General features: G+C 47.7%; 1 protein-coding gene across 3 annotated transcripts in view; it reads right to left on the bottom strand.

The window, feature by feature from the left end:
- fam149a (family with sequence similarity 149 member A) overlaps positions 1 to 23,584 on the bottom strand; it is a 213,866-nt gene that overhangs the window by 100,104 nt on the left and 90,178 nt on the right. For all 3 annotated transcript variants that reach the window (XM_085970968.1, XM_085970959.1, XM_085970951.1), the window contains exons 3-4: positions 20,100 to 20,235; positions 6,858 to 7,000 (exon numbers count right to left, since the gene is read on the bottom strand). In XM_085970968.1, coding sequence (XP_085827094.1) covers positions 6,858 to 7,000; positions 20,100 to 20,235 — 279 coding nt within the window. The remainder of the gene's footprint in view (positions 1 to 6,857; positions 7,001 to 20,099; positions 20,236 to 23,584) is intronic.

Genomic DNA, 23,584 nt, shown 5'->3' on the forward strand with positions numbered 1-23,584 from the left:
TTGGTGTCAGGGTGGGATCCTGGGGTTCTATGTCAGAGCACAGTGCTAGCGGAGGAGTCTGTGACCTTGGTGACAGGGTGGGATCCTGGGGTTCTATGTCAGAGCACAGTGCTAGCGGAGGAGTCTGTGACCTTGGTGTCAGGGTGGGATCCTGGGGCTCTGTGTCAGAGCACAGTGCTAGCGGAGGAGTCTGTGACCTTGGTGTCAGGGTGGGATCCTGGGGCTCTGTCAGAGTACAGTTCTAGCGTAGGAGTCTCTGACCTTGGTGTCAGGGTGGGATCCTGGGGCTCTTTGTCAGAGCACAGTGCCAGCGGAGGAGTCTGTGACCTTGGTGTCAGGGTGGGATCCTGGGGCTATTTGTCAGGGCACAGTGCTAGCGGAGGAGTATTGACGTTGGTGTCAGGGTGGGATCCTGGGGCTCTGTCAGAGCACAGTGCTAGCGGAGGAGTATGTGACCTTGGTGTCAGGGTGGGATCCTGGGGGCTCTGTCAGAGCACAGTGCTAGCGGAGGAGTCTGTGACCTTGGTGTCAGGGTGGGATCCTGGGGCTCTTTGTCAGGGCACAGTGCTAGCGGAGGAGTATGGGATCTTGGTGTCAGGGTGGGATCCTGGGGGCTCTGTCAGAGCACAGTGCTAGCGGAGGAGTCTGTGACCTTGGTGTCAGGGTGGGATCCTGGGGTTCTTTGTCAGGGCACAGTGCTAGCGGAGGAGTCTGTGACCTTGGTGTCAGGGTGGGATCCTGGGGGCTCTGTCAGAGCACAGTGCTAGCGGAGGAGTCTGTGACCTTGCTGTCAGGGTGGGATCCTGGGGACTCTGTCAGAGCACAGTGCTAGCGGAGGAGTCTGTGACCTTGCTGTCAGGGTGGGATCCTGGGGACTCTGTCAGAGCACAGTGCTAGTGGAGGAGTCTGTGACCTTGGTGTCAGGGTGGGATCCTGGGGCTCTGTGTCAGAGCACAGTGCTAGTGGAGGAGTCTGTGACCTTGGTGTCAGGGTGGGATCCTGGGGCTCTGTGTCAGAGCACAGTGCTAGCGGAGGAGTCTGTGACCTTGGTGTCAGGGTGGGATCCTGGGGACACTTGTCAGAGCACAGTGCTAGCGGAGGAGTCTGTGACCTTCGTGTCAGGGTGGGATCCTGGGGCTCTTTGTCAGGGCACAGTGCTAGTGGAGGAGTCTGTGACCTTGGTGTCAGGGTGGGATCCTGGGGCTCTGTGTCAGAGCACAGTGCTAGTGGAGGAGTCTGTGACCTTGGTGTCAGGGTGGGATCCTGGGGCTCTGTGTCAGAGCACAGTGCTAGCGGAGGAGTCTGTGACCTTGGTGTCAGGGTGGGATCCTGGGGACACTTGTCAGAGCACAGTGCTAGCGGAGGAGTCTGTGACCTTCGTGTCAGGGTGGGATCCTGGGGCTCTTTGTCAGGGCACAGTGCTAGCGGAGGAGTCTGTGACCTTGGTGTCAGGGTGGGATCCTGGGGCTCTGTCAGGGCACAGTGCTAGTGGAGGAGTCTGTGACCTTGGTGTCAGGGTGGGATCCTGGGGCTCTGTCAGGGCACAGTGCTAGCGGAGGAGTCTGTGACCTTGGTGTCAGGGTGGGATCCTGGGGCTCTGTGTCAGAGCACAGTGCTAGTGGAGGAGTCTGTGACCTTGGTGTCAGGGTGGGATCCTGGGGCTCTGTGTCAGAGCACAGTGCTAGCGGAGGAGTCTGTGACCTTGGTGTCAGGGTGGGATCCTGGGGCTCTGTCAGAGCACAGTGCTAGCGGAGGAGTCTGTGACCTTGGTGTCAGGGTGGGATCCTGGGGGCTCTTTGTCAGGGCACAGTGCTAGCGGAGGAGTCTGTGACCTTGGTGTCAGGGTGGGATCCTGGGGGCTCTTTGTCAGGGCACAGTGCTAGCGGAGGAGTCTGTGACCTTGGTGTCAGGGTGGGATCCTGGGGCTCTCTGTCAGAGCACAGTGCTAGCGGAGGAGTCTGTGACCTTGGTGTCAGGGTGGGACCCTGGGGCTTTGTCAGAGCACAGTGCTAGCGGAGGAGTCTGTGACCTTGGTGTCAGGGTGGGATCCTGGGGCTCTGTGTCAGAGCACAGTGCTAGCGGAGGAGTCTGTGACCTTGGTGTCAGGGTGGGATCCTGGGGCTCTGTGTCAGAGCACAGTGCTAGCGGAGGAGTCTGTGACCTTGGTGTCAGGGAGGGATCCTGGGGCTCTTTGTCAGGGCACAGTGCAAGTGGAGGAGTCTGTGACCTTGGTGTCAGGGTGGGATCCTGGGGCTCGTTGTCAGAGCACAGTGCTAGCGGAGGAGTCTGTGACCTTGGTGTCAGGGTGTGATCCTGGGGCTTTGTCAGAGCACAGTGCTAGCGGAGGAGTCTGTGACCTTGGTGTCAGGGTGGGATCCTGGGGCTCTGTGTCAGAGCACAGTGCTAGCGGAGGAGTATGTGACCTTGGTGTCAGGGTGGGATCCTGGGGCTCTGTCAGAGCACAGTGCTAGCGGAGGAGTCTGTGACCTTGGTGTCAGGGTGGGATCCTGGGGACGCTTTGTCAGAGCACAGTGCTAGCGGAGGAGTATGTGACCTTGGTGTCAGGGTGGGATCCTGGGGCTCTTTGTCAGGGCACAGTGCTAGCGGAGGAGTCTGTGACCTTGGTGTCAGGGTGGGATCCTGGGGCTCTGTGTCAGAGCACAGTGCTAGCAGAGGAGTCTGTGACCTTGGTGTCAGGGTGGGATCCTGGGGGCTCTGTCAGAGCACAGTGCTAGCGGAGGAGTCTGTGACCTTGGTGTCAGGGTGGGATCCTGGGGACGCTTTGTCAGAGCACAGTGCTAGCGGAGGAGTATGTGACCTTGGTGTCAGGGTGGGATCCTGGGGCTCTTTGTCAGGGCACATTGCTAGCGGAGGAGTCTGTGACCTTGGTGTCAGGGTGGGATCCTGGGGCTCTGTGTCAGAGCACAGTGCTAGCGGAGGAGTCTGTGACCTTGGTGTCAGGGTGGGATCCTGGGGGCTCTGTCAGAGCACAGTGCTAGCGGAGGAGTCTGTGACCTTGGTGTCAGGGTGGGATTCTGGGGCACTTTGTCAGGGCACAGTGCTAGCCGAGGAGTCTGTGACCTTGGTGTCAGGGTGGGTTCCTGGGGACACTTGTCAGAGCACAGTGCTAGCGGAGGAGTCTGTGACCTTGGTGTCAGGGTGGGATCCTGGGGACACTTGTCAGAGCACAGTGCTAGCGGAGGAGTATGTGACCTTGGTGTCAGGGTGGGTTCCTGGGGCTCTTTGTCAGAGCACAGTGCTAGCGGAGGAGTCTGTGACCTTGGTGTCAGGGTGGGACCCTGGGGCTTTGTCAGAGCACAGTGCTAGCGGAGGAGTCTGTGACCTTGGTGTCAGGGTGGGATCCTGGTGCTCTGTGTCAGAGCACAGTGCTAGCGGAGGAGTCTGTGACCTTGGTGTCAGGGTGGGATCCTGGGGCTCTGTGTCAGAGCACAGTGCTAGCGGAGGAGCCTGTGACCTTGGTGTCAGGGTGGGATCCTGGGGCTCTTTGTCAGGGCACAGTGCTAGCGGAGGAGTCTGTGACCTTAGTGTCAGGGTGGGATCCTGGGGCTCGTTGTCAGAGCGCAGTGCTAGCGGAGGAGTCTGTGACCTTGGTGTCAGGGTGTGATCCTGGGGCTTTGTCAGAGTACAGTGCTCGCGGATGAGTCTGTGACCTTGGTGTCAGGGTGGGATCCTGGGGGCTCTGTCAGAGCACAGTGCTAGCGGAGGGGTCTGTGACCTTGGTGTCAGGGTGGGATGCTGGGGCTCTGTCAGAGCACAGTGCTAGTGGAGGAGTCTGTGACCTTGCTGTCAGGGTGGGATCCTGGGGCTCTGTGTCAGAGCACAGTGCTAGCGGAGGAGTCTGTGACCTTGGTGTCAGGGTGGGATCCTGGGGACGCTTTGTCAGGGCACAGTGCTAGCGGAGGAGTATGTGACCTTGGTGTCAGGGTGGGATCCTGGGGCTCTTTGTCAGAGCACAGTGCTAGCGGAGGAGTCTGTGACCTTGGTGTCAGGGTAGGATCCTGGGGGCTCTGTCAGAGCACAGTGCTAGCGGAGGGGTCTGTGACCTTGGTGTCAGGGTGGGATGCTGGGGCTCTGTCAGAGCACAGTGCTAGTGGAGGAGTCTGTGACCTTGCTGTCAGGGTGGGATCCTGGGGCTCTGTGTCAGAGCACAGTGCTAGCGGAGGAGTCTGTGACCTTGGTGTCAGGGTGGGATCCTGGGGTCACTTGTCAGAGCACAGTGCTAGCGGAGGAGTCTGTGACCTAGGTGTCAGGGTGGGATCCTGGGGCTCTTTGTCAGAGCACAGTGCTAGCGGAGGAGTCTGTGACCTTGGTGTCAGGGTGGGATCCTGGGGCTCTTTGTCAGAGCACAGTGCTAGCGGAGGTGTCTGTGACCTTGGTGTCAGGGTGGGTTCCTGGGGCTCTTTGTCAGGGCACAGTGCTAACGGAGGAGTATGTGACCTTGGTGTCAGGGTGGGATCCTGGGGCTCTGTCAGAGCACAGTGCTAGCGGAGGAGTATGTGACCTTGGTGTCAGGGTTGGATCCTGGGGGCTCTGTCAGAGCACAGTGCTAGCGGAGGAGTCTGTGACCTTGGTGTCAGGGTGGGATCCTGGGGACGCGTTGTCAGGGCACAGTGCTAGCGGAGGAGTATGTGACCTTGGTGTCAGGGTGGGATCCTGGGGCTCTTTGTCAGGGCACAGTGCTAGCGGAGGAGTATGTGACCTTGGTGTCAGGGTGGGATCCTGGGGCTCTTTGTCAGAGCACCGTGCTAGCGGAGGAGTATGTGACCTTGGTGTCAGGGTGGGATCCTGGGGCTCTTTGTCAGGGCGCAGTGCTAGCGGAGGAGTCTGTGACCTTGGTGTCAGGTTGGGATCCTGGGGCTCTGTGTCAGGGCACAGTGCTAGCGGAGGAGTCTGTGACCTTGGTGTCAGGGTGGGATCCTGGGGTTCTTTGTCAGAGCACAGTGCTAGCGGAGGAGTATGTGACCTTGGTGTCAGGGTGGGATCCTGGGGACTCTGTCAGAGCACAGTGCTAGCGGAGGAGTCTGTGACCTTGGTGTCAGGGTGGGATCCTGGGGCTGTTTGTCAGAGCACAGTGCTAGCGGAGGAGTCTGTGACCCTGGTGTCAGGGTGGGATCCTGGGGGCTCTTTGTCAGAGCACAGTGCTAGCGGAAGAGTCTCTGACCTTGGTGTCAGGGTGGGATCCTGGGGCTCTTTGTCAGGGCACAGTGCTAGTGGAGGAGTCTGTGACCTTGGTGTCAGGGTGGGATCCTGGGGCTCTTTGTCAGAGCACAGTGCTAGCGGAGGAGTCTGTGACCTTGGTGCCAGCCTGGTTTTTTTTCTTGAGTAAAAAGCAAAATACTGCAGGTGCTGGAAAAACAGAAAATGCAGTATTCATCAGGTCAGGCAGCATCCGTCGATAAAACACGAGTCCGGTGATGTATCAGGGATAAAACCTTCCCTCAGCAATTGGTTGCTGCCTGACCTGTTGAGGTCCTCCAGCGTTTTCTGCTTTTGGTTTTTTTCCTTCTTTTGCCCTGTTTCACCAGCTTCTCCTGTTTCAGCTTCAGACCTGATTCACCTCTCACTGCCTCATCCTCTTGCTTTCCTTTCTTCTTTTATGATTCTTTTAATTCTTTGATGCTAACATCTTCTTGGTCAAAAGAATCATAGAATGATACACCACAGATGGAGGCCATTCAGCCCATTGTGCCAGTGCCGGTTCTTTGAAAGAGCTATCCAATTAGTTCTATTCCCCTGCCCTTTGCCATAGCTCAGCAATTTTTCCCCTTCAATTATTTATCCAATTCCCTTTTGAAAGTTATTATTGAATTTGTTTCCACCATCCTTTCAGGTAGTGCATTCCAGATCACAACATCATCATCTAACCATCTCTTGCTTTTCTTTTAAACAGGTTACAAATCATTCAGCAATATTCTCTTGTATTTCCCCCCTTTTCTGCCCCCTTGGTTTTGATTCCATTTGAATGATTGTTTACTTTTCATTGTTTTGTTCTGATAAAGGGTTATTCCTTAAACGTTAACTCATCTGTTCTCTCCACAGATGCTGACGGACCTGCTCGGTCTTTCCAGCATTTTCTGTTTTTGTGTCAGATTTCCATTTTTATTCCTTTTACATGAGTGGGATTTTAGCTCCCAGCAGGACTCCGGCAGTAGTTAAAACCCACCTCATGTGAATTCCCACCCGCCTGACAGCAGCACGAGACCACAGCGATTTTACGTGTCGGGCCTCATTACTGTGCTGCAGGTCTACTTTCTGCCCAGAATAGCCGGGAATCAACAGCTGGGCTGCGGAAAATTGAGCAGCATGAGCCACCGCGTGTGGGGGGGGGGGGTTCTGCGAGGGTCTCGCGGAAAGGATGAGTCTAGGGTAGGGGAGGCCTAAACTTATTTTGTGGCACCTAGATGAGCACTCCTGCTCCTCCTGGCCCCACAAAGAACAGTAAAAAACTTACCTTTCAGAGCTTCCTCACCTCTCGATCCTCTTCTGAGCAGCTTCAAACTGGTAGGAAAGCCGCAGTGGATTGCCTACTCGGGCTGAGTTAAAATTTCAGTCATGGCCCGATCATGTCATTTTAAAGGACCCCACCAGGTGGGTATCTTTGCCGCCTGCTCAGAAGAGCAGGTAAAATCAGGATCGGCACGAAGCAGGCAGGAAATTGGCAGGTAAGTCACCCGGGCATGTTAACTGCTCACTCGCCTGGTTAACTCCCCTGCCCCCCATATTATTTTCTCATCCTCACTGCATAAATGGCTATTTTTGTCTTATTGTTTCTGTTAATGATGTCGTTAGCTGTTATCTGGAGATAGGTGACTTATTCTATTTTGTGAAGTACTCGCCTGAGCTGGGGTGAACGTTCCGTCCATTCTCGACACTCAGTTTGAATGCTTTCAGTACGACAGCTCACCTTTCCCTCAAACAGCATCTCATCGATTTCCCAGAAAAGCTGATGTACTGTCCGTGTGTTTGCTTTGTCAAATTCCTAAAACCCAAGCACAAAGAATTGTTATTTGCCAGCGATGTCTCTAAAGAAAGTAACTTGTACTGTTTCTGACTGAATCAGGTGAGAATAAGAGAGCAGTTGTGAATCAATGCAAATTGAATTTATTTGGACTGATCCAAACTGAGCCTGTTCCATGAGAATGCAATATCAGATATAGAAACAAAGAAACATAGAAGATAGGAGCAGGAGTAGGCCATTCGGCCCCTCGAGCCTGCTCCGCCATTCACAATTCACAATTCACAATTCAAATCGCTTTATTGGCATGATAAGTTACATCTTATGTTGCCAAAGCATCAAAATACATTTATGGTTTAGCACATAAACGCAGTTCTATTCATACAGTGTATAAACAGGTATATCCCTGAGTGTATAAATATACATTCGCATTGTTTATATATATTTTTTTCTTAGTTTACTGGTTGTCCCTCTGTTCATGGCAAGCTGTAACATAATGTGCCGCCAGTGTTATACAGCTTCTCTCCTCTCCCAGTAGGAATGGGAGTTTTTGGTTGTCATTCAGATTTCTGAAATCAGGGCATATTTGTGAGAATTTTTGGTAGAAATTCTCCCTGATGCCCTGATATTTTCCACAAGCTGTGAGGAAGTGCATCTCTGTCTCCACCACTCCCTGACTGCAGTGAGAGCATATCCTGTCCTCTCTTGGCAGCCTGGTCTGCCTGTGTCTGCCTTTTTCGATCGCTAGGCTATGTTCGCTAAGTCTGTACCTTGTCAAGGTTCTTCTCAGTTTGTTATCCTTTACCATGGTCAGGTAATCAGCTATGTTGTATTGTCTGTTTAGGGCCAAGTAGCAATTGAGTTTGCTTTGGGTTTTTGTTGTTTCTGCCCAATATGTCAGATATTTTTCCTTTTGCTTAGCGACGATTGTGTTGGGTCGAATTCTTTGTGTTACCCTGTCACTGTCCTGGGGCTGGTTATTGTTAGTATTGTTAGTAGTTACTTCACTGAGTCCCAGGACTGGTTGACTGAGGGTATTCTCCAGTGCCACGAGCTAATAAGTTTAGAGAGAGTAAGATAGATAAGCTAAATACGTGGCTTGAGCAGTGGTGCAAGGGAGAGGGATTTAAATTCTTGAGGCATTGGAACCAGTTCTTGGGGAGGAGTGACCTGTACCAAGGGGACGGTCTACACCTGAACTGTGAGGGAGCCGATGTCCTCGGGGTAATATTTTCTAGGGCGGTTCAGGAGGATTTAAACTAATTTGGCAGGGGGATGGGAACCTAGGTAGTGGAAAAGAGGGAAGTCATATGAAGTCAGAAATAAATGGTAGAAAGGTGAGAAGCAATAAGCAAAGGAGAGAAACACAAAGGGCCAAACTAATTCATAATGAGAGTGTGAAAAAAGCAAGCCTGAAGGCTTTGTATCTTAATGCTAGAAGCATTAGGAACAAGGTGGATGAATTAGTTGTGGAAATAGAGGTAAACAAGTATGATTTGATTGGGATTACAGAAACGTGGCTGCAGGGTGGGCAAGGCTGGGAACTTAACATCCAGGGATATACAATATTTAGGAAGGATCGGCAAAAAGGTAGGGGAGGTGGGGTAGCATTGCTGGTAAAGGAGGGGATTAATGCAATGGAAAGGAAGGATATTAACTCGGATGAAACGGAATCTGTATGGGTAGAAATGAGAAATAGCAAGGGGAGGAAAACGTTAGTGGGTGTGATATATAGGCCTCCAAATAGTAATATGGAGGTGAGGGAAGGCATAAAAAGGGAAATTAGAGAAGCGTGCGATAAGAGCACAGCTGTCATCATGGGTGACTTTAATTTACATATTGATTGGACTACCCAAATTAGTAAAAATTCTGAGGAGGAGGAATTCCTGGAATGTTTTCGGGACGGTTATCTGGACCAATATGTCGAGGAGCCGACTCGAGATCAGGCCATTTTAGACTGGGTATTGTGCAATGAGAAGGGACTTATCAGCAATCTTCTTGTACGAGGCCCCTTGGGTCAGAGCGATCATAATATGATCGAGCTCTCAGTCGAGATGGAGAGTGAGGAAATTGAATCAGAGACTAAGGTCCAGAACTTAAATAAAGGGAATTACGAGGGTATGAGACGGGAATTGGGTAAGATTGATTGGGTGGTGTTTCTGGGGGGATTGACAGTGGAGAGACAATGGCAAGCATTCAAAGATAGAATGGAAGAATTCCAGAACATGTTTATACCGGTTTGGCATAAAAATAAACCTAAAAAGGTGACTCAACCGTGGATAACGAGGGAAATTAGGGACAGCATAAAATCAAAAAAAAGGGCATATCAACTGGCAAAAAAAAGCACCAGACCGGAAGATTGGGGGCAGTACAAGATACAGCAAAAGAGGACAAAGGGATTAATCAGGAAGGGGAAAATAGAATACGAAAGTAAACTTGCAGCAAACATAAAGACAGACTGCAAAAGCTTTTATCGGTATATCAGGAGGAAAAGACTGGTAAAATCCCAAGTCGGTCCCTTGCAGTCCGATTCGGGAGAATATATAATGGAGAATAAGGAAATGGCAGACCAATTAAACTCATACTTTGGTTCTGTATTCACAAAGGAGGACACAAATAACCTCCCAGGAATATCGGCAAACATAGGGACTAATGAGAGGGAGGAGCTGACAGAAATTAGTATCTCTAGGGATATGGTGTTGGGTAAGTTGAGGGGACTGAAGGCCGACAAATCCCCGGGGCCTGATAAACTACATCCTAGGGTACTTAAGGAGGTGGCCCTGGAGATAGCAGATGCTCTAAGGATCATCTTCCGGAACTCCATTGACTCGGGAACAGTACCCGTGGATTGGAAGGTAGCTAATGTTACCCCAATATTTAAAAAGGGGGGTAGAGAGAAAGCAGGGAATTATAGACCAGTAAGCCTTACATCGGTTGTGGGCAAAATGCTAGAGTCCATTATTAAGGATAAAATAGCGGAGCACTTGACAAATGGGGAAAGGATCGGACAGAGTCAACATGGATTTACAAAGGGTAAATCGTGTTTGACTAATCTGCTGGAATTTTTTGAGGAAGTAACTGGTAAAATAGATGGGGGAGAGCCAGTGGATGTGGTGTACCTTGACTTCCAGAAAGCCTTCGATAAGGTTCCACACAAAAGATTATCATGCAAAATTAAGGCTCATGGGATTGGGGGCAAAGTATTAACGTGGATAGAGAACTGGCTGGCGGATAGAAAACAGAGAGTTGGAATAAACGGCTCGTTTTCGGAGTGGCAGGCAGTGACCAGCGGGGTGCCGCAAGGATCTGTCCTGGGACCCCAGCTGTTCACAATATATATAAATGATCTGGATCAGGGAATTGGATGCAATATTTCCAAATTCGCTGACGACACTAAACTAGGAGGAGGGGTGGGCTCTGATGAGGATGTCAGGAGGCTACAGTGCGATTTGGACAGGTTGGGGGAATGGGCGGATACGTGGCAGATGCACTATAATGTGGATAAATGCGAGGTTATCCACTTTGGGGGTAAAAACAGGAGGGTAGATTATTATCTAAATGGCAATAGATTGGGAGATGGGGAAGTGCAGAGGGACCTGGGTGTTCTTGTGCACCAGTCACTGAAGGAGAGCATGCAGGTGCAACAGGCGATCAAGAAGGCAAATGGTATGTTGGCCTTCATATCAAGGGGGTTCGAGTATAGGAATAGGGATACCTTACTACAGCTGTACAAGGTGCTGGTGAGACCGCATCTGGAGTATTGTGTACAGTTTTGGTCGCCCTATCTGCGGAAGGATGTTCTTGCCATGGAAAGAGTGCAACGGCGATTCACCAGGCTGATACCTGGAATGGTGGGAATGACCTACGAAGAGAGATTAAATAGTTTGGGCTTGTACTCACTGGAGTTTAGAAGATTGAGAGGGGATCTCATCGAAACATATAAAATTATGGCAGGCCTGGACAGGCTGAATTCAGAGAGAATGTTTCCAATGGCCGGGGAGCACAGAACCAGGGGCCACAGTCTAAAAATAGCGGGCAAATCATTTAAAACAGAGATGAGGAAGAATTTCTTCACTCAAAGAGTGGTGAGCCTGTGGAATTCCCTGCCACAGAGGGCTGTGAAGGCTAATTCAATAAATATTTTCAAGAGAGAATTGGATATATTTCTGAAGGCTAAGGGGATTAAGGGTTACGGAGAAAAGGCGGGGACGGGGTACTGAACTGGTAAGATCAGCTATGATCTCAGACGAAGATCAGCCATGATCTCATTGAATGGCGGAGCAGGCTCGAAGGGCCGAATGGCCTACTCCTGTTCCTATCTCTATGTTTCTATGTTTATGGTCAGCTCTTGGCATTTCAGGGCGTCGTAGTGATAGCATTGGGGATTGCTCATTTGTAGGTGATTCCAAAATTTGGTGGCTCTTTTTTGGATAGTGATTATTAATGGATATTGGCCTAGTTCCGCCCTGCATGCATTGTTTACTGTTTTCCTTTGAGTCCGGAGGATACTTTTACAGAATTCTGCATGTAGGATCTCAATTGGGTGTTTGTCCCATTTTGCAAATTCTTGTTGAGTTAGCGGTCCCCATACCTCACTGGCATAGAGTGCAATTGGTTCAATTACTGATTTGAAAATTTTGAGCCAAATGCTAATTGGGATTTCTATTTGGATTGATTTTTTGATGGCATAGAAAGCCCTTCTTGCTTTCTCTTTCAGTTCATTCACAGCCAGTTTGAAGTTTCCCGTAGAACTGATTTTTAAGCCCAAGTATGTGTAGTTAGTGGTTTGTTCAATTTTGGTTGTTCCTACTGTGAAATTTATTTTGGGTCCCTGATGTTTGGATCTTTGCTGGAACACAAGGACTTTGGTTTTTTGGGGATTTATTGTCAGGGCCCAAGTCTGGCAGTACGACTCCAGCAGGTCCAGGTTTTGCTGTAGCCCCTCTTTAGTAGGTGACAGCAGAACCAGGTCGTCTGCATAGAGGAGGAATTTAACCTTGGATTCATATAGGGTGAGGCCGGGTGCTGTAGATTGTTCAAGTAGTTTTGCCAATCCATTTATGTAAATATTAAAGAGTGTTGGTGAGATTGGCGAGCCCTGCGTCACCCCCCGCCCCTGTGGGAAGTATTTTGTTTGTTTGTCTCCAATTTTAACTGCACATTTGTTGTTTGTATACATTGATTTAATTACATCATATGTTTTCCCTCCTACCCCACTTTCGATAAGTTTCAGGAATAAACCATCATGCCAGATGGAGTCAAAAGCCTTCTGGAAATCTACAAAGCATGCGTAGATTTTGCTTTTGTTATGGTGAACGTGTTTGTCAATTAGGGTCTGTAGGGTGAAGATATGATCGGATGTTCTATAGTTTGGCAGGAATCCAATTTGGCTTTTACTCAAGACATTGTGCTCCTCAAGGAAGTTTATAAGTCTTTTGTTTATGATGCTACAGAATACCTTCCCCAGGTTACTGTTTACACAGATGCCTCGATAGTTGTTTGGGTCGATTTTGTCCCCACTTTTGTATATGGGCGTTATGAGTCCTTTGTTCCAGATATCAGGGAAATAACCGACACTCAGAACCAAGTTGAAGAGTTTTAGGATAGCCAGTTTCATTTTGTTGTCTGTGTGTTTAATCATCTCGTTTAGTATGCCGTCTGTCCCGCAGGCTTTTCCTGGTCGCAGGTCCTTGAGTTTTTCAAGAAGTTCTTTTTCTGTTATTATGGCGTCCAGCGGGCTTTGGTTATCTTTTATGGCCATTTCTAGCTTTTCCAGTTTTTTGCATATTTGGTGTTGCTCTGGTCTTAGTGTGTTTTTCTGGTATAATTTTTCAAAGTGGTTTACCCATGTGTCCCCATTTTGAATGGCCAAATCGTCGTGTTGTTTTTTGTGTAGTGTTTTCAAGTTTTCCCAGAAACAATTGGAATCAATGGATTCCTCCATGGAGCTGAGTGTATTCTTAATATATTGCTCTTTTTTGGTTCTGAGTGTGTTTCTGTATTGTGTTAGTGTCTGACAATAAGTAAGGCGTAGTTCCTCGTTTTCTGGATGTCTGTGTTTTTGGTTTGATATTTTTCTAAGTTTTTTCCTCATGTTATGGCAATCTCGGTCAAACCATTTTTCATAGTTTTTTGTTTTGGGTTTGTTCTTGCGAGCTTTCAAGTTTGCATTTGTTGCCAAATTATCAAAAATATTGTTTAGTTTACTAACTGCCCGGTTTACGCCTTCTTTATTGTGAGTGTATATGTTATCCAGAAAGGTGTCTAAGAGAGCTTGAGTTGATGCATTGCTAATTGTTTTCTGGTATTTTTCCGTGTCGTTTTTGGCCCATCTGTACGATTTTTTGGTGTTGTACAGTTTACTGGGTTGTGTTTCTATGTTGTTTGTTTCTGTCTTTTTGAGGAACATAGTAATTTGACTGTGATCTGACAGTGTTGTTTGTGGTTTGACTGTGAATGCTCTGAAAGAGGATGGGTCTAAGTCTGTAATCATATAGTCTACTGTGCTGCAGCCAAGAGGTGAGCAATAGGTCGATCTTCCTAGGAGGTCTCCTATGAACCTACCATTGACAATGTACAGACCCAGGTTTCGACAGAGCTGTAGTAGCTGTTTTCCGTTGGTATTTGACTGCTTGTCGCAGTTATGCCTGTATGGAAGGGAAGGGATGTCAAAGTGGTTATTCCCGAAAACGTAATTGTTTCCCTGATTATTGGTGAAGTCTGGTTCTTCGCCCGTTCTTGAATTGAGGTCCCCACAGATCAACACGTTCCCCTGGGCCTGGTATTGGATAATTTCCCCCTCCATGTTGGAGAAGGTGTCCTCTTTAAAGTACGGGGAATCGATTGGAGGGATATAAAGTGCGCAAATGTAAACATCTTGGGTGTTTGAGATAATCTCCCTCTCAAGTTTGAGCCACATATGGTTTTCGCCCTTTTTTATAAATTTGATGTAATTCTTAAGTTCTGTTTTAAACCAGATCAGTATGCCTCCAGAGTCTCTGCCTTGGGTTACACTTGGTAATTTATTGTGGAGGGGACCACCAGCTCAGTGTACCCTTGGGGACAGCCAGTGTGTTCTTTTCCTTTATACCAAGTTTCCTGTAAAATGATAATATCTAGGTCTTTAGTTTCATCTATGAACTCTGGGGTCCTACTTTTCACTTCTCGCAGTGAAGAGCGTAGACCTTGGATATTCCAGGTCGAAATATATAAAGATTTCATGTTAAGTTTGATCTTTTACTATGATAGGTTAAAGAGTGGTACGTGTTTGTCGTGTCTAAGTGTGGGAAAAAAAAGATCACATCAGTTGTCTACAAAAGTTAATACAATTTGGTTACAGTTCTTTCTATTAATTAGTCCTTGATCCATAAGGCGGAAGTAGATGCTGCTGCACATCTGCTTATTGTCTCTTAATGGATTGTTTCTGTCTGAGGTATTGCGTACGTCCTGTGCATCTCTCCCTCTGTCTGGCTGGGAGCAGTCCTATTCCCCTGTGGGACAGGAGTGGTGCAGGTCTGATATTGTTGTTTTGCATGGGGATCCTCTCTGGTCTCGGTTGGTGTGTTGGTGGTCCTTGTAGTGTTCCTGATATGTACCCCGCTGATCTCTGGTGGTCGGGGGGGGGTCCTCTTGGAGTCTGGGTATGGACCCGGTTAAAAGCGACGTCCTTCAGGGCTTTAGCAAAGATCGATATTCTTTGCCTTTGGATGTGGATTCAATGAGATCATGCTGATCATCCAAATTCAGTACCCTGTCCCTGCCTTCTCCCCATATCCCTTGATCCCTTTAGCCTTAAGAAATATATCCAACTCCTTCTTGAATATACTTAATGAGCTGGCCTCCACCACCCTCTGTGGCAGAGAATTCCACAAGTTCACCACTCTCTGGGTGAAGAAATTCCTCCTCATCTCTGTCCTAAATGGCTTACCCCTTATCCTTAGACTGTGACCCCTGGTTCCGGACTCCCAGGCCATCGGGAACATCCTTCCTGCATCTAGTCTGTCCAGGCCTGACAGAATTTTATAGGTTTCGATGAGATCCCCTCTCAATCTTCTAAACTCCAGTGAGTATAAGCCCAATCGACACAATCTCTCCTCATACGTCATTCCTGCCATCCCAGGTATCAGCCTGGTGAATCTTCGCTGCACTCCTTCCATGGCAAGAACTTCCTTCCTCAGATAAGGCAACCAAAACTGCACACAATACTCAAGGTGCGGTCTCACCAAGGCCCTGTACAACTGCAGCAAGACATCCTTGTTCCTGTACTCGAACCCTCTCGCTACGAAGGCCAACATACCATTTGCCTTCTTAACCGCCTGCTGCACCTGCATGCTTACCTTCAGCGACTGGTGCACAAGAACACCCAGGTCTCTTTGCACTTCCCCTTCTCCCAATCTATTGCCATTCAAATAAGAATCTGCCTTCCTGTTTTTGCCACCAAAGTGGATAACCTCACATTTATCCACATTATAGTGCATTTGCCATGTTTCTGCCCAATCACCCAACCTGTCTAAATCGTACTGGAGTTTCACGACATCCTCCTCACAGCACACCCACCCACCCAGCTTTGTGTCGTCTGCAAATTTGGAGATAATACATCCAATTGCCTCGTCCAGATCATTAATATATATCATGAACAGCTGGGGTCCTAGGACCGATCCCTGCGGTACCCCACTCGTCACTGCCTGCCACTCGGAAAACGACCCGTTTATCCAACTCTTTGCTTTCTACCTGCCAACCAGTTCTCTATCCAAGTCAATACCTTGCCCCCAATCCCATGTGCCTTAATTTTGCACGCTAATCTCTTATGTGGGACCTTATCGAAAGCCTTCTGAAAGTCCAAATACACCACATCCACTGGTTCTCCCTTATCTATTTTACCAGTTACATCCTCAAAAAATTCCAGTAGATTAGTCAAGCACGATTTACCTTTTGTAAATCCATGTTGACTTTGTCCAATCCTGTCACTGCTTTCCAAGTGCTCTGCTATTACATCTTTTATAATGGACTCTAGTATTTTCCCCAGCACCGATGTCAGGCTTACCGGTTTATAATTCCCCGCTTTTTCTCTACCACCTTTTTTGAATAGTGGGGTAACATTAGCTACCCTCCAATCCATGGGAACTGTTCCAGAGTCTATCGAGTTCTGGAAGATGACCAGCAATGCATCTACTATCCCTAGGGCCACTTCCTTAAGTACCCTAGGATGTAGATTATCAGGCCCTGGGGATTTATCGGCCTTCAATCCAGTCAACTTCCCCAACACCATTTCCTTACAAATACTGATTTCTTTTAGTTCCTCCCTCTCATTAGTCCCTATGTTCCCCGACATCTCTGGGAGGTTATTTGTGTCCTCCTTTGTGAAGACAGAACCAAAGTATATATTTAATTGGTCTTCCATTTCTTTGTTCCCCATTATAAATTCCCCTGATTCTGACTGTAAGGGACCTACGCTTGACTTCACCAATCTTTTTCTCTTCACATATCTATAAAAGCTTTTACAGTCAGTTTTTATGTTCCCTGCGAGCTTACTTTCATAATCTATTTTCCCCCTCTTAATTAATCCCTTGGTCCTCCTTTGCTGAATCCTAAACTGTTCCCAATCCTCAGGTTTACTGCTTTTTTTTGGCCAATTTCTATGTCCTCTCTTTGGACCTTATGTTAGCCCTAATTTCCCTTGTTAGCCACGGTTGAGTCACCTTTTTTGATTTATTTTTATGCCAGACTGGGATAAACAAATTCTATAGTTCATCCCTGCGATCTTTGAATGTTTGCCATTGCCTATCCACCGTCAACCCTTTGAGTGACATTACCCAATCAGTCCTACCCAACTCGCGTCTCATACCATCATAGTTCCCTTTATTTAAATTCAGGACCTTAGTCTCTGAGTCAACTACTTCACTCTCCATCTTAATGAAGAATTTGATCATATTATGATCGCTCCGACCCAAGGGACCTCGTACAACAAGATTGCTAATTAATCCTTTCTCATTACATAATACCCAGTCTAAGATGGCCTGATCCCGAGTTGGTTCCTCAACATATTGGTCCAGGAAACCATCCTGTAAACACTCAAGGAATTCCTCCTCCACAGTATTGTTACTAATTTGGTTAGCCCAATCTATATGTAGATTAAAATCACCCATGATGACTGCTGTGCCCTTAGTGCATGCTTCTCTAATTTCCCTTTTAATGCCATCCCCAACCTCTGCATTACTGTTTGGGGGTTGATACACCACTCCCACTAACGTTTTCTGCCCCTTGGTATTTCTCAGTTCTACCCATACAGATTCCACAACATCAGAGCCAATATCTTTCCTTACAATTGTGTTAATCCCTTCTTTAACCAGCAATGCTACCCCACCTCCTTTTCCTTTTTGCCTATCTTTCTTGAATATTGAATACCCCTGGATGTTGAGTTCCCAGCCTTGGTCACCCTGGAGCCATGTTTCCGTAATCCCAATCATATCATATTCATTTACCTCTATTTGCGCTGCTAATTCATCCACCTTATTATGAATGCTCCTCGCATTAAGAGACAAATCCTTCAGGCTTGTTTTTTTAATGCTCTTAGACCTTTTAGAATTATTTACTGTGGCCATATTTGATTTAAACCCTTGATTTCTCTGACTGCCACCTTTGTTTTTCTCCTTCCTGTCTTTTGCTTCTATCCCTGTTTCCCTTTCCTCTGTCTCCCTGCTCAGGTTCCCAACTCCCTGCCATTTTAGTTTAAACTCTCCCCCAGAGCTCTAGCAAACACTCCCCCAAGGACATCAGTCCCGGTCCTGCCCAGGTGCAGACCGTCACGTTTGTACTGGTCCCACCTCCCCCAGAACCGGTTCCAATGTCCCAGGAATTTGAATCCCTCCCCCTTGCACCATTCCTCTAGCCACGTATTCATCTGAAATATCCTTCTATTTCTACTCTGACTAGCACGTGGCACTGGTAGCAATCCTGAGGTTACTACGTTTGAGGTCCTATTTTTTAACTTACCTCCTAACTCCCTATATTCAGCTTTTAGGACCTCATCCCGTTTTTTACCTATATCGTTGGTACCTATATGCACCACGACAACTGGCTGTTCACCCTCCCCTTCCAAAATGCTCTGCAGCCGCTCTGAGACATCCTTGACCCTTGCACCAGGGAGGCAACACACCATCCTGGAGTCTCGTTTGCGGCCACAGAAACGCCTATCTGTTCCCCTTACAATAGAATCCCCTATCACTATAGCTCTTCCCCTCTTTTTCCTCCCGTCCTGTGCAGCAGAACCACCCCTGGTGCCAGGAAGTTGGCTGCTGCTGCCTTCCCTGGTAAGCCATCACCCCCATCAGTATCCAAAGTGGTATATCTGTTTGAGAGGGATATGAAACACAAAAATCTGCACCTGAACTTACACGACAAAAACTGACTGCAACATGAAGAAATCCAAATCTGAGTATAAGCTTCTAAATAATTTTATGGATTCAGATCAATTTGGTCAGTTCTGAGGCTGTGGGGTAGACCTTAGTGTCCCCAGGATAATAAGGGGGTAAAAAACAACCAGGGTTCCCAGGCAAATTAGATAGATTTAGTCCAGAAAATAACATTTTGGGATGCAGTATATGAGTAATTTGAGACATGACATATGGTAAGTGTAACATGCTCGGGAGGAACAAGTGACTTTGGACCTATGGTTCTCAAAGCTTTCCACCACTGGGGTTTAACTCGCATCGTCGTTGGGTCTGTTGTAATTGAGATTGATTGCTATGATTAGTCAACAACTACACGATCGTTGAATCATGCAACTACCAGGATGGTAGTCTAGCAATTCCTATGTTCCTGCTCCTGAGCTATCTAGTGACCCTGCTGGAAAGTGCAGTGAGTGGACTGCAAGTGAGAACAGCAGCAGGCTTTTTTGTGATGCCCCCGCTGTAGAATAGTTTCTTAACATTCACAGGAAGAACGGGCACTTGGGCAAGCTGGCAGAGGGTGCCTGGTATTTGTGGAGCCATACCCCAGCAAGAGTTCTGACTGTCAGGAGAGGATGGGAAGAAAAGGGGTGAATATTGGAAAATAATATTCCAGAATTGGAAGCAAATAATCAATTATTGACCAGGTAACAGATCAATTCAGAACTCAGATGAACTGTATTAAAATCTCATCTGGTGGCTGGATTTTAAAACAAATTTGGCCAATCTTGTGTTGCGTGGTTATGAGTCGACAATACAAAACTGCACCTCCAAATCATACCTCACAATTGGTATAAAATGTTGGACTGTATTTATGTCTACTTGAAACAAATTTCATACTTTATTCTCTCCCACCTCTTTCTCTGTGAGTTGCAGACCAGCAATGGTAAAATTACATTGATTCAGCAGGCGCCCATTCTTTGGGTCACCAGTTTCTACTACCAGGTACTGTCCACAGCACCAACCATCCTTTTCACCCTGTCTATAACTGTAGGCATCCTTTTCACCCTGTCTATAACCCCGAGCATCCTTTTCACCCTGCCTATAACCCTGAGCATCCTTTTCACCCTGTCTATGACTCCCAGCATCCTTTTCACCATGCCAATAACCGGAGCATCCTTTTCACCCTGTCTATAACCCCAAGCATCCTTTGCACCCTGTCTATAACTTCCAGCATCCTTTTCACCCTGTCTATAACCCTGAGCATCCTTTTCACCCTGTCTATAGCCCCGAGCATCCTTTTCACCATGCCAATAACCCGAGCATCCTTTTCACCCTGTCTATAACCCCAAGCATCCTTTACACCCTGTCTATAACTTCCAGCATCCTTTTCACCCTGTCTATGACTCCCAGCATCCTTTTCACCATGCCAATAACCCCAGCATCCTTTTCACCTTGCCTATAATCCCCAGCATCCTTTTCACCATGCCAATAACCCCCAGCATCCTTTTCACCCTGCCTATAACCTCAGCATCCTGTTCACCATGCCAATAACCCCCAGCATCCTTTTCACCCTGCCTATAACCCCCAGCATCCTTTTCACCCTGCCTATAACCCCCAGCATCCTTTTCACCCTGCCTGTAACCCCCAGCATCCTTTTCCTGCTGTCCCTAATCCCAGCATCCTTTTTACCATGTCTATGACTCCCAGCATCCTTTTCACTCTGCAATACTCACATCATCTCTCCAGGAGTAGACTGAACTGCGCTCAGTGGACAGGCCTGTTGTATAGCTCTGGATTGCAGACCAAGAATTATTAAGGCCTGTTGGTGTGGTCTGCCCACTAGATGATTCGGATACAATGGATTCACTACTAAAGGGAAAAGGAAAGTTACTTTCCATCACATGGTAAATAATTCACTCAGCCATTGTAATATTAAAATAAAAATAGAATCTCCAAATTCCCTTTGTGTTTTCCCCAGCATAGTATTGAAATATAGAAAGAAAGAACTTGCATTTATGTAGCGCCTTTCACAGCTTCAGAATGTCTCAAAGCGCGTCACAGCAAATGAAGTACTTTTGAAGTGTACTCTCTGTTATAATGTTGGAAACGGAGCAGCCAATTTTGTGCACAGCAAGATCCCACAAACAGCAATGAAATAACTGACCAAATCATCTGCTTTTGGTGTTGGTTGAGCAATTAATATTGACCAGGACACCAGGGAAAACGTTCCTGCTCTTCTTGAAATAGTGCAGTGGGCTCTTTTACATCACCTGAGAGGGCAGATGGAGCCCCGACTTAAAGTGTCATCTGAAAGACGGCACCTCCGACAGTGCAGCACTCCCTCAGTACTGCACTGTCAACCTAGATTTTGTGGTCAAGTCTCTGTAGTGGGACTTGAACACCTGACTTTCGATAGAGAGAATGCCACCACGGAGCCAAGGTTGACACCAATATATAAATGCAGGAATACAAATCTGCCTTGGAAAATACTTTTTAACTTTGCTATCACAATCAGAGTTGCAGTGAGATCATTTGAAAAAAATATACAGACATAGATTTTTGAAGCTCATATTGCTCCATAGTTGAAGCACCCCCACTACTCTAACGGCAAATGTTTTGTATTTATCCAGTGTTTTAGCATAGCTGTGCCTATTTCAACACTCAAGTTTACAATCAGCCTATTCCCATGAATATTCAACACATCGAGATTATTCATATTTTCTTCTGGCTAATAACAGCCCCACAAATTCATGGGACCACTCCACTGGCATAACTACCGAGGAGCACCTTCCAGTGACCTCCAGCCCTGACCCTGCCAATGTCTCTGGGGTCAGGGGAGGTCACCTAATTAAAAATTGCCAGTTGGTGACAATGCCAGAGGTGTGGAGGGGTGGGGGGGGCAGGGGGAGGTTCAAAAAGTAGCACCTGTCAGCTGCTGAGCAGCCTGACGGCAGCAACAGCCTAAAATATTCTTTCCCTTACCCACTCAAAGGGTTGGCAAAATGTTTCAGTAACAAATATGTTAACAATGGTGCTAATGTAGCCAGATGGAATCTGTCAGAGATTTACAGCATCACGATAATCAATGTAAAATAGCATCATTGCCTTTGGGGCATAGCAACAGATGGTGACATCACATGAACAAGTTACATTGGGGGAAAAATTCAGTTGTTTGTGCCTCCCGTTAGCGCCTTAAGAGGGCGCTAATGGGACGCAAAGCAACTAGTGCCCGGGTGCGGCGATGCTTGCGCCACTCGCGAAATTTACTAGACATTTTGCAGCGGCGCTAAACGCTACCGCCACGATCTCCTGCGCCGACAGATCGTGATGTCAGTCGACTGCACAACGCCCCAGTAGTGCCCCAGACCGGATATTGAGTGGCGCCCCCTGCCTTACCGCCTGCCGCTACCAACGACAGGTTGAGGGGAGCATTTTGCAGTCAGAAAGGGACTAGGGGAGCGCTATTTAAAGGTGACGCTTCCTGCCTTTTTTTGTTGGTGACATTTTTGCACCACGCATTCTGAGAGAGAGCGAGAGAGAGATTCAATGCTGTGTGAAGGAGTTTTGGGTACTGAGCAGCACTATGCAGGTTCATTTTGATTTGCCCTTCCTTGCTTCGCCAGCGCTCTGAGGTAGCGCCTCGCTCCTCGGCCTTTGCGCCTTAAGACAGGTGTGAAGCGCCTGATTTAGCGCTCCAATCACCTTCAGGGGCGATAAAAGCCAAGTTTGCCGTCGGAGGCGATAATTAGCGCCAGGCGCTAAACTTTGTGCACGGCCGATAATGGCGCTCCAAAAGGGGCGAAACTGAATTTTTCCCCCATTTTGTCCAAATTCTCTGAGTGAAAATATTACGGTGAAAAATTTGTGATATCAAAGATTTACCTACAATTTGTTTTTTATCATGCTCCCCCACCCAAATTTTCTTGCTGAAGGCGGTGACTCATTTGCTCCCACTATGCCATCAGTCCTCCAGTACCATCCCAAGTATCAATCTGTGAGCCTAGATTGTTTGCAGGCTATCCTACCACAGGAGCATCACAGTGAGTTCTGATCCCGTCATCGTCTGATGTCCACACACGTGCACTGGATGGGAGCCTAAGTCCTGGCTGATTTTCTCCTTGCTAACCCAGGGCATTGGGGCCAATTATCATGTTCCCACTTCCTGCAAATTAGATCAACTAATGGCTCAGGAACCACACAGCATTTAACCAGTGATACATTAATAAATATCTTTGATACATTGCATATTTGTTAACTCAAGAACACAGCAACATTTAACAATAATAATACAAAAGCAAAATACTGCAGATGCTGGAAATCTGAAATAAAGCAGAAAATGCTGGAAACACTCAGCAAGTCAGGCAGTATTTGTGCAGAGAGAAACAGAGTTAACGGGCTGGATTTTGCCAGCCGAGTTGAGTTGGGGGCGGGACTGCTGCCTTCCGGGTTCTAGTCCTGCCCCCAGCGACGTCTGATGAACGCACGCTATTTTCCCTTGATTGGCCTAGTTAAGCCTGCCATGGCCAATTAAGGGAAACCCAGTGACAGATGACGTCAGTGTATGACACTTCATCTGTCAAAAAAATTTTGACAGATGATTTGTCAGCGTTTGACAGCTTTGAGAAGCTGTCAAACACTGACAATCTCTGTTCTAAGGTGAGCCCTTGCACATAGGCTTACCAAGACTTCCCTCCTCAGCAGAAAGCAGATGGCTGCAGCACCTGAGAATGCAGCAGACATTCTGTCATCTCTGCCGTTGAGATGAGGCACCTCCGGATCCCATGGGGTTGAAGCCTGCAGGAAGAAGCAAAGGTAAGGAAACTTTTTTTTTTAACACTTTACACTCACCTCTCATACTCACCTGTCCACACATGCACCCATCATTCACCTCTACATCTTACATTTTGACCCCTCTCACCCCCGCAGACCCACTGCTTGCCTCGCTGACCCTGGTGAGGTTCGCAGCCATCAGGAAGCCCACAACAGAAGGCTCCAAGTGGGGAAAAGCCTCAAAACTGCCTGTTAACTGTTATGTTCATTAATAACTAGTCGTTTTCATTATGAACAGCTAGCTTCTAGTTAGTCACTTTATTCATGCCATGTGGACTTGTACAGCATCCATCTTGACTACTGCCTTGTGGGTAGCCTAGTGTATCATGGGTAGCCCCACTCTTATATACATACAGCTCCACCTAGTGTACCATTCTAGAAATACATG

The sequence above is a fragment of the Somniosus microcephalus genome, chromosome 2, assembly GCF_052327205.1.
Source record: "Somniosus microcephalus isolate GS21.2 chromosome 2, FLI_Smic_1.0, whole genome shotgun sequence".
NCBI classification, from domain to species: domain Eukaryota; kingdom Metazoa; phylum Chordata; class Chondrichthyes; order Squaliformes; family Somniosidae; genus Somniosus; species Somniosus microcephalus.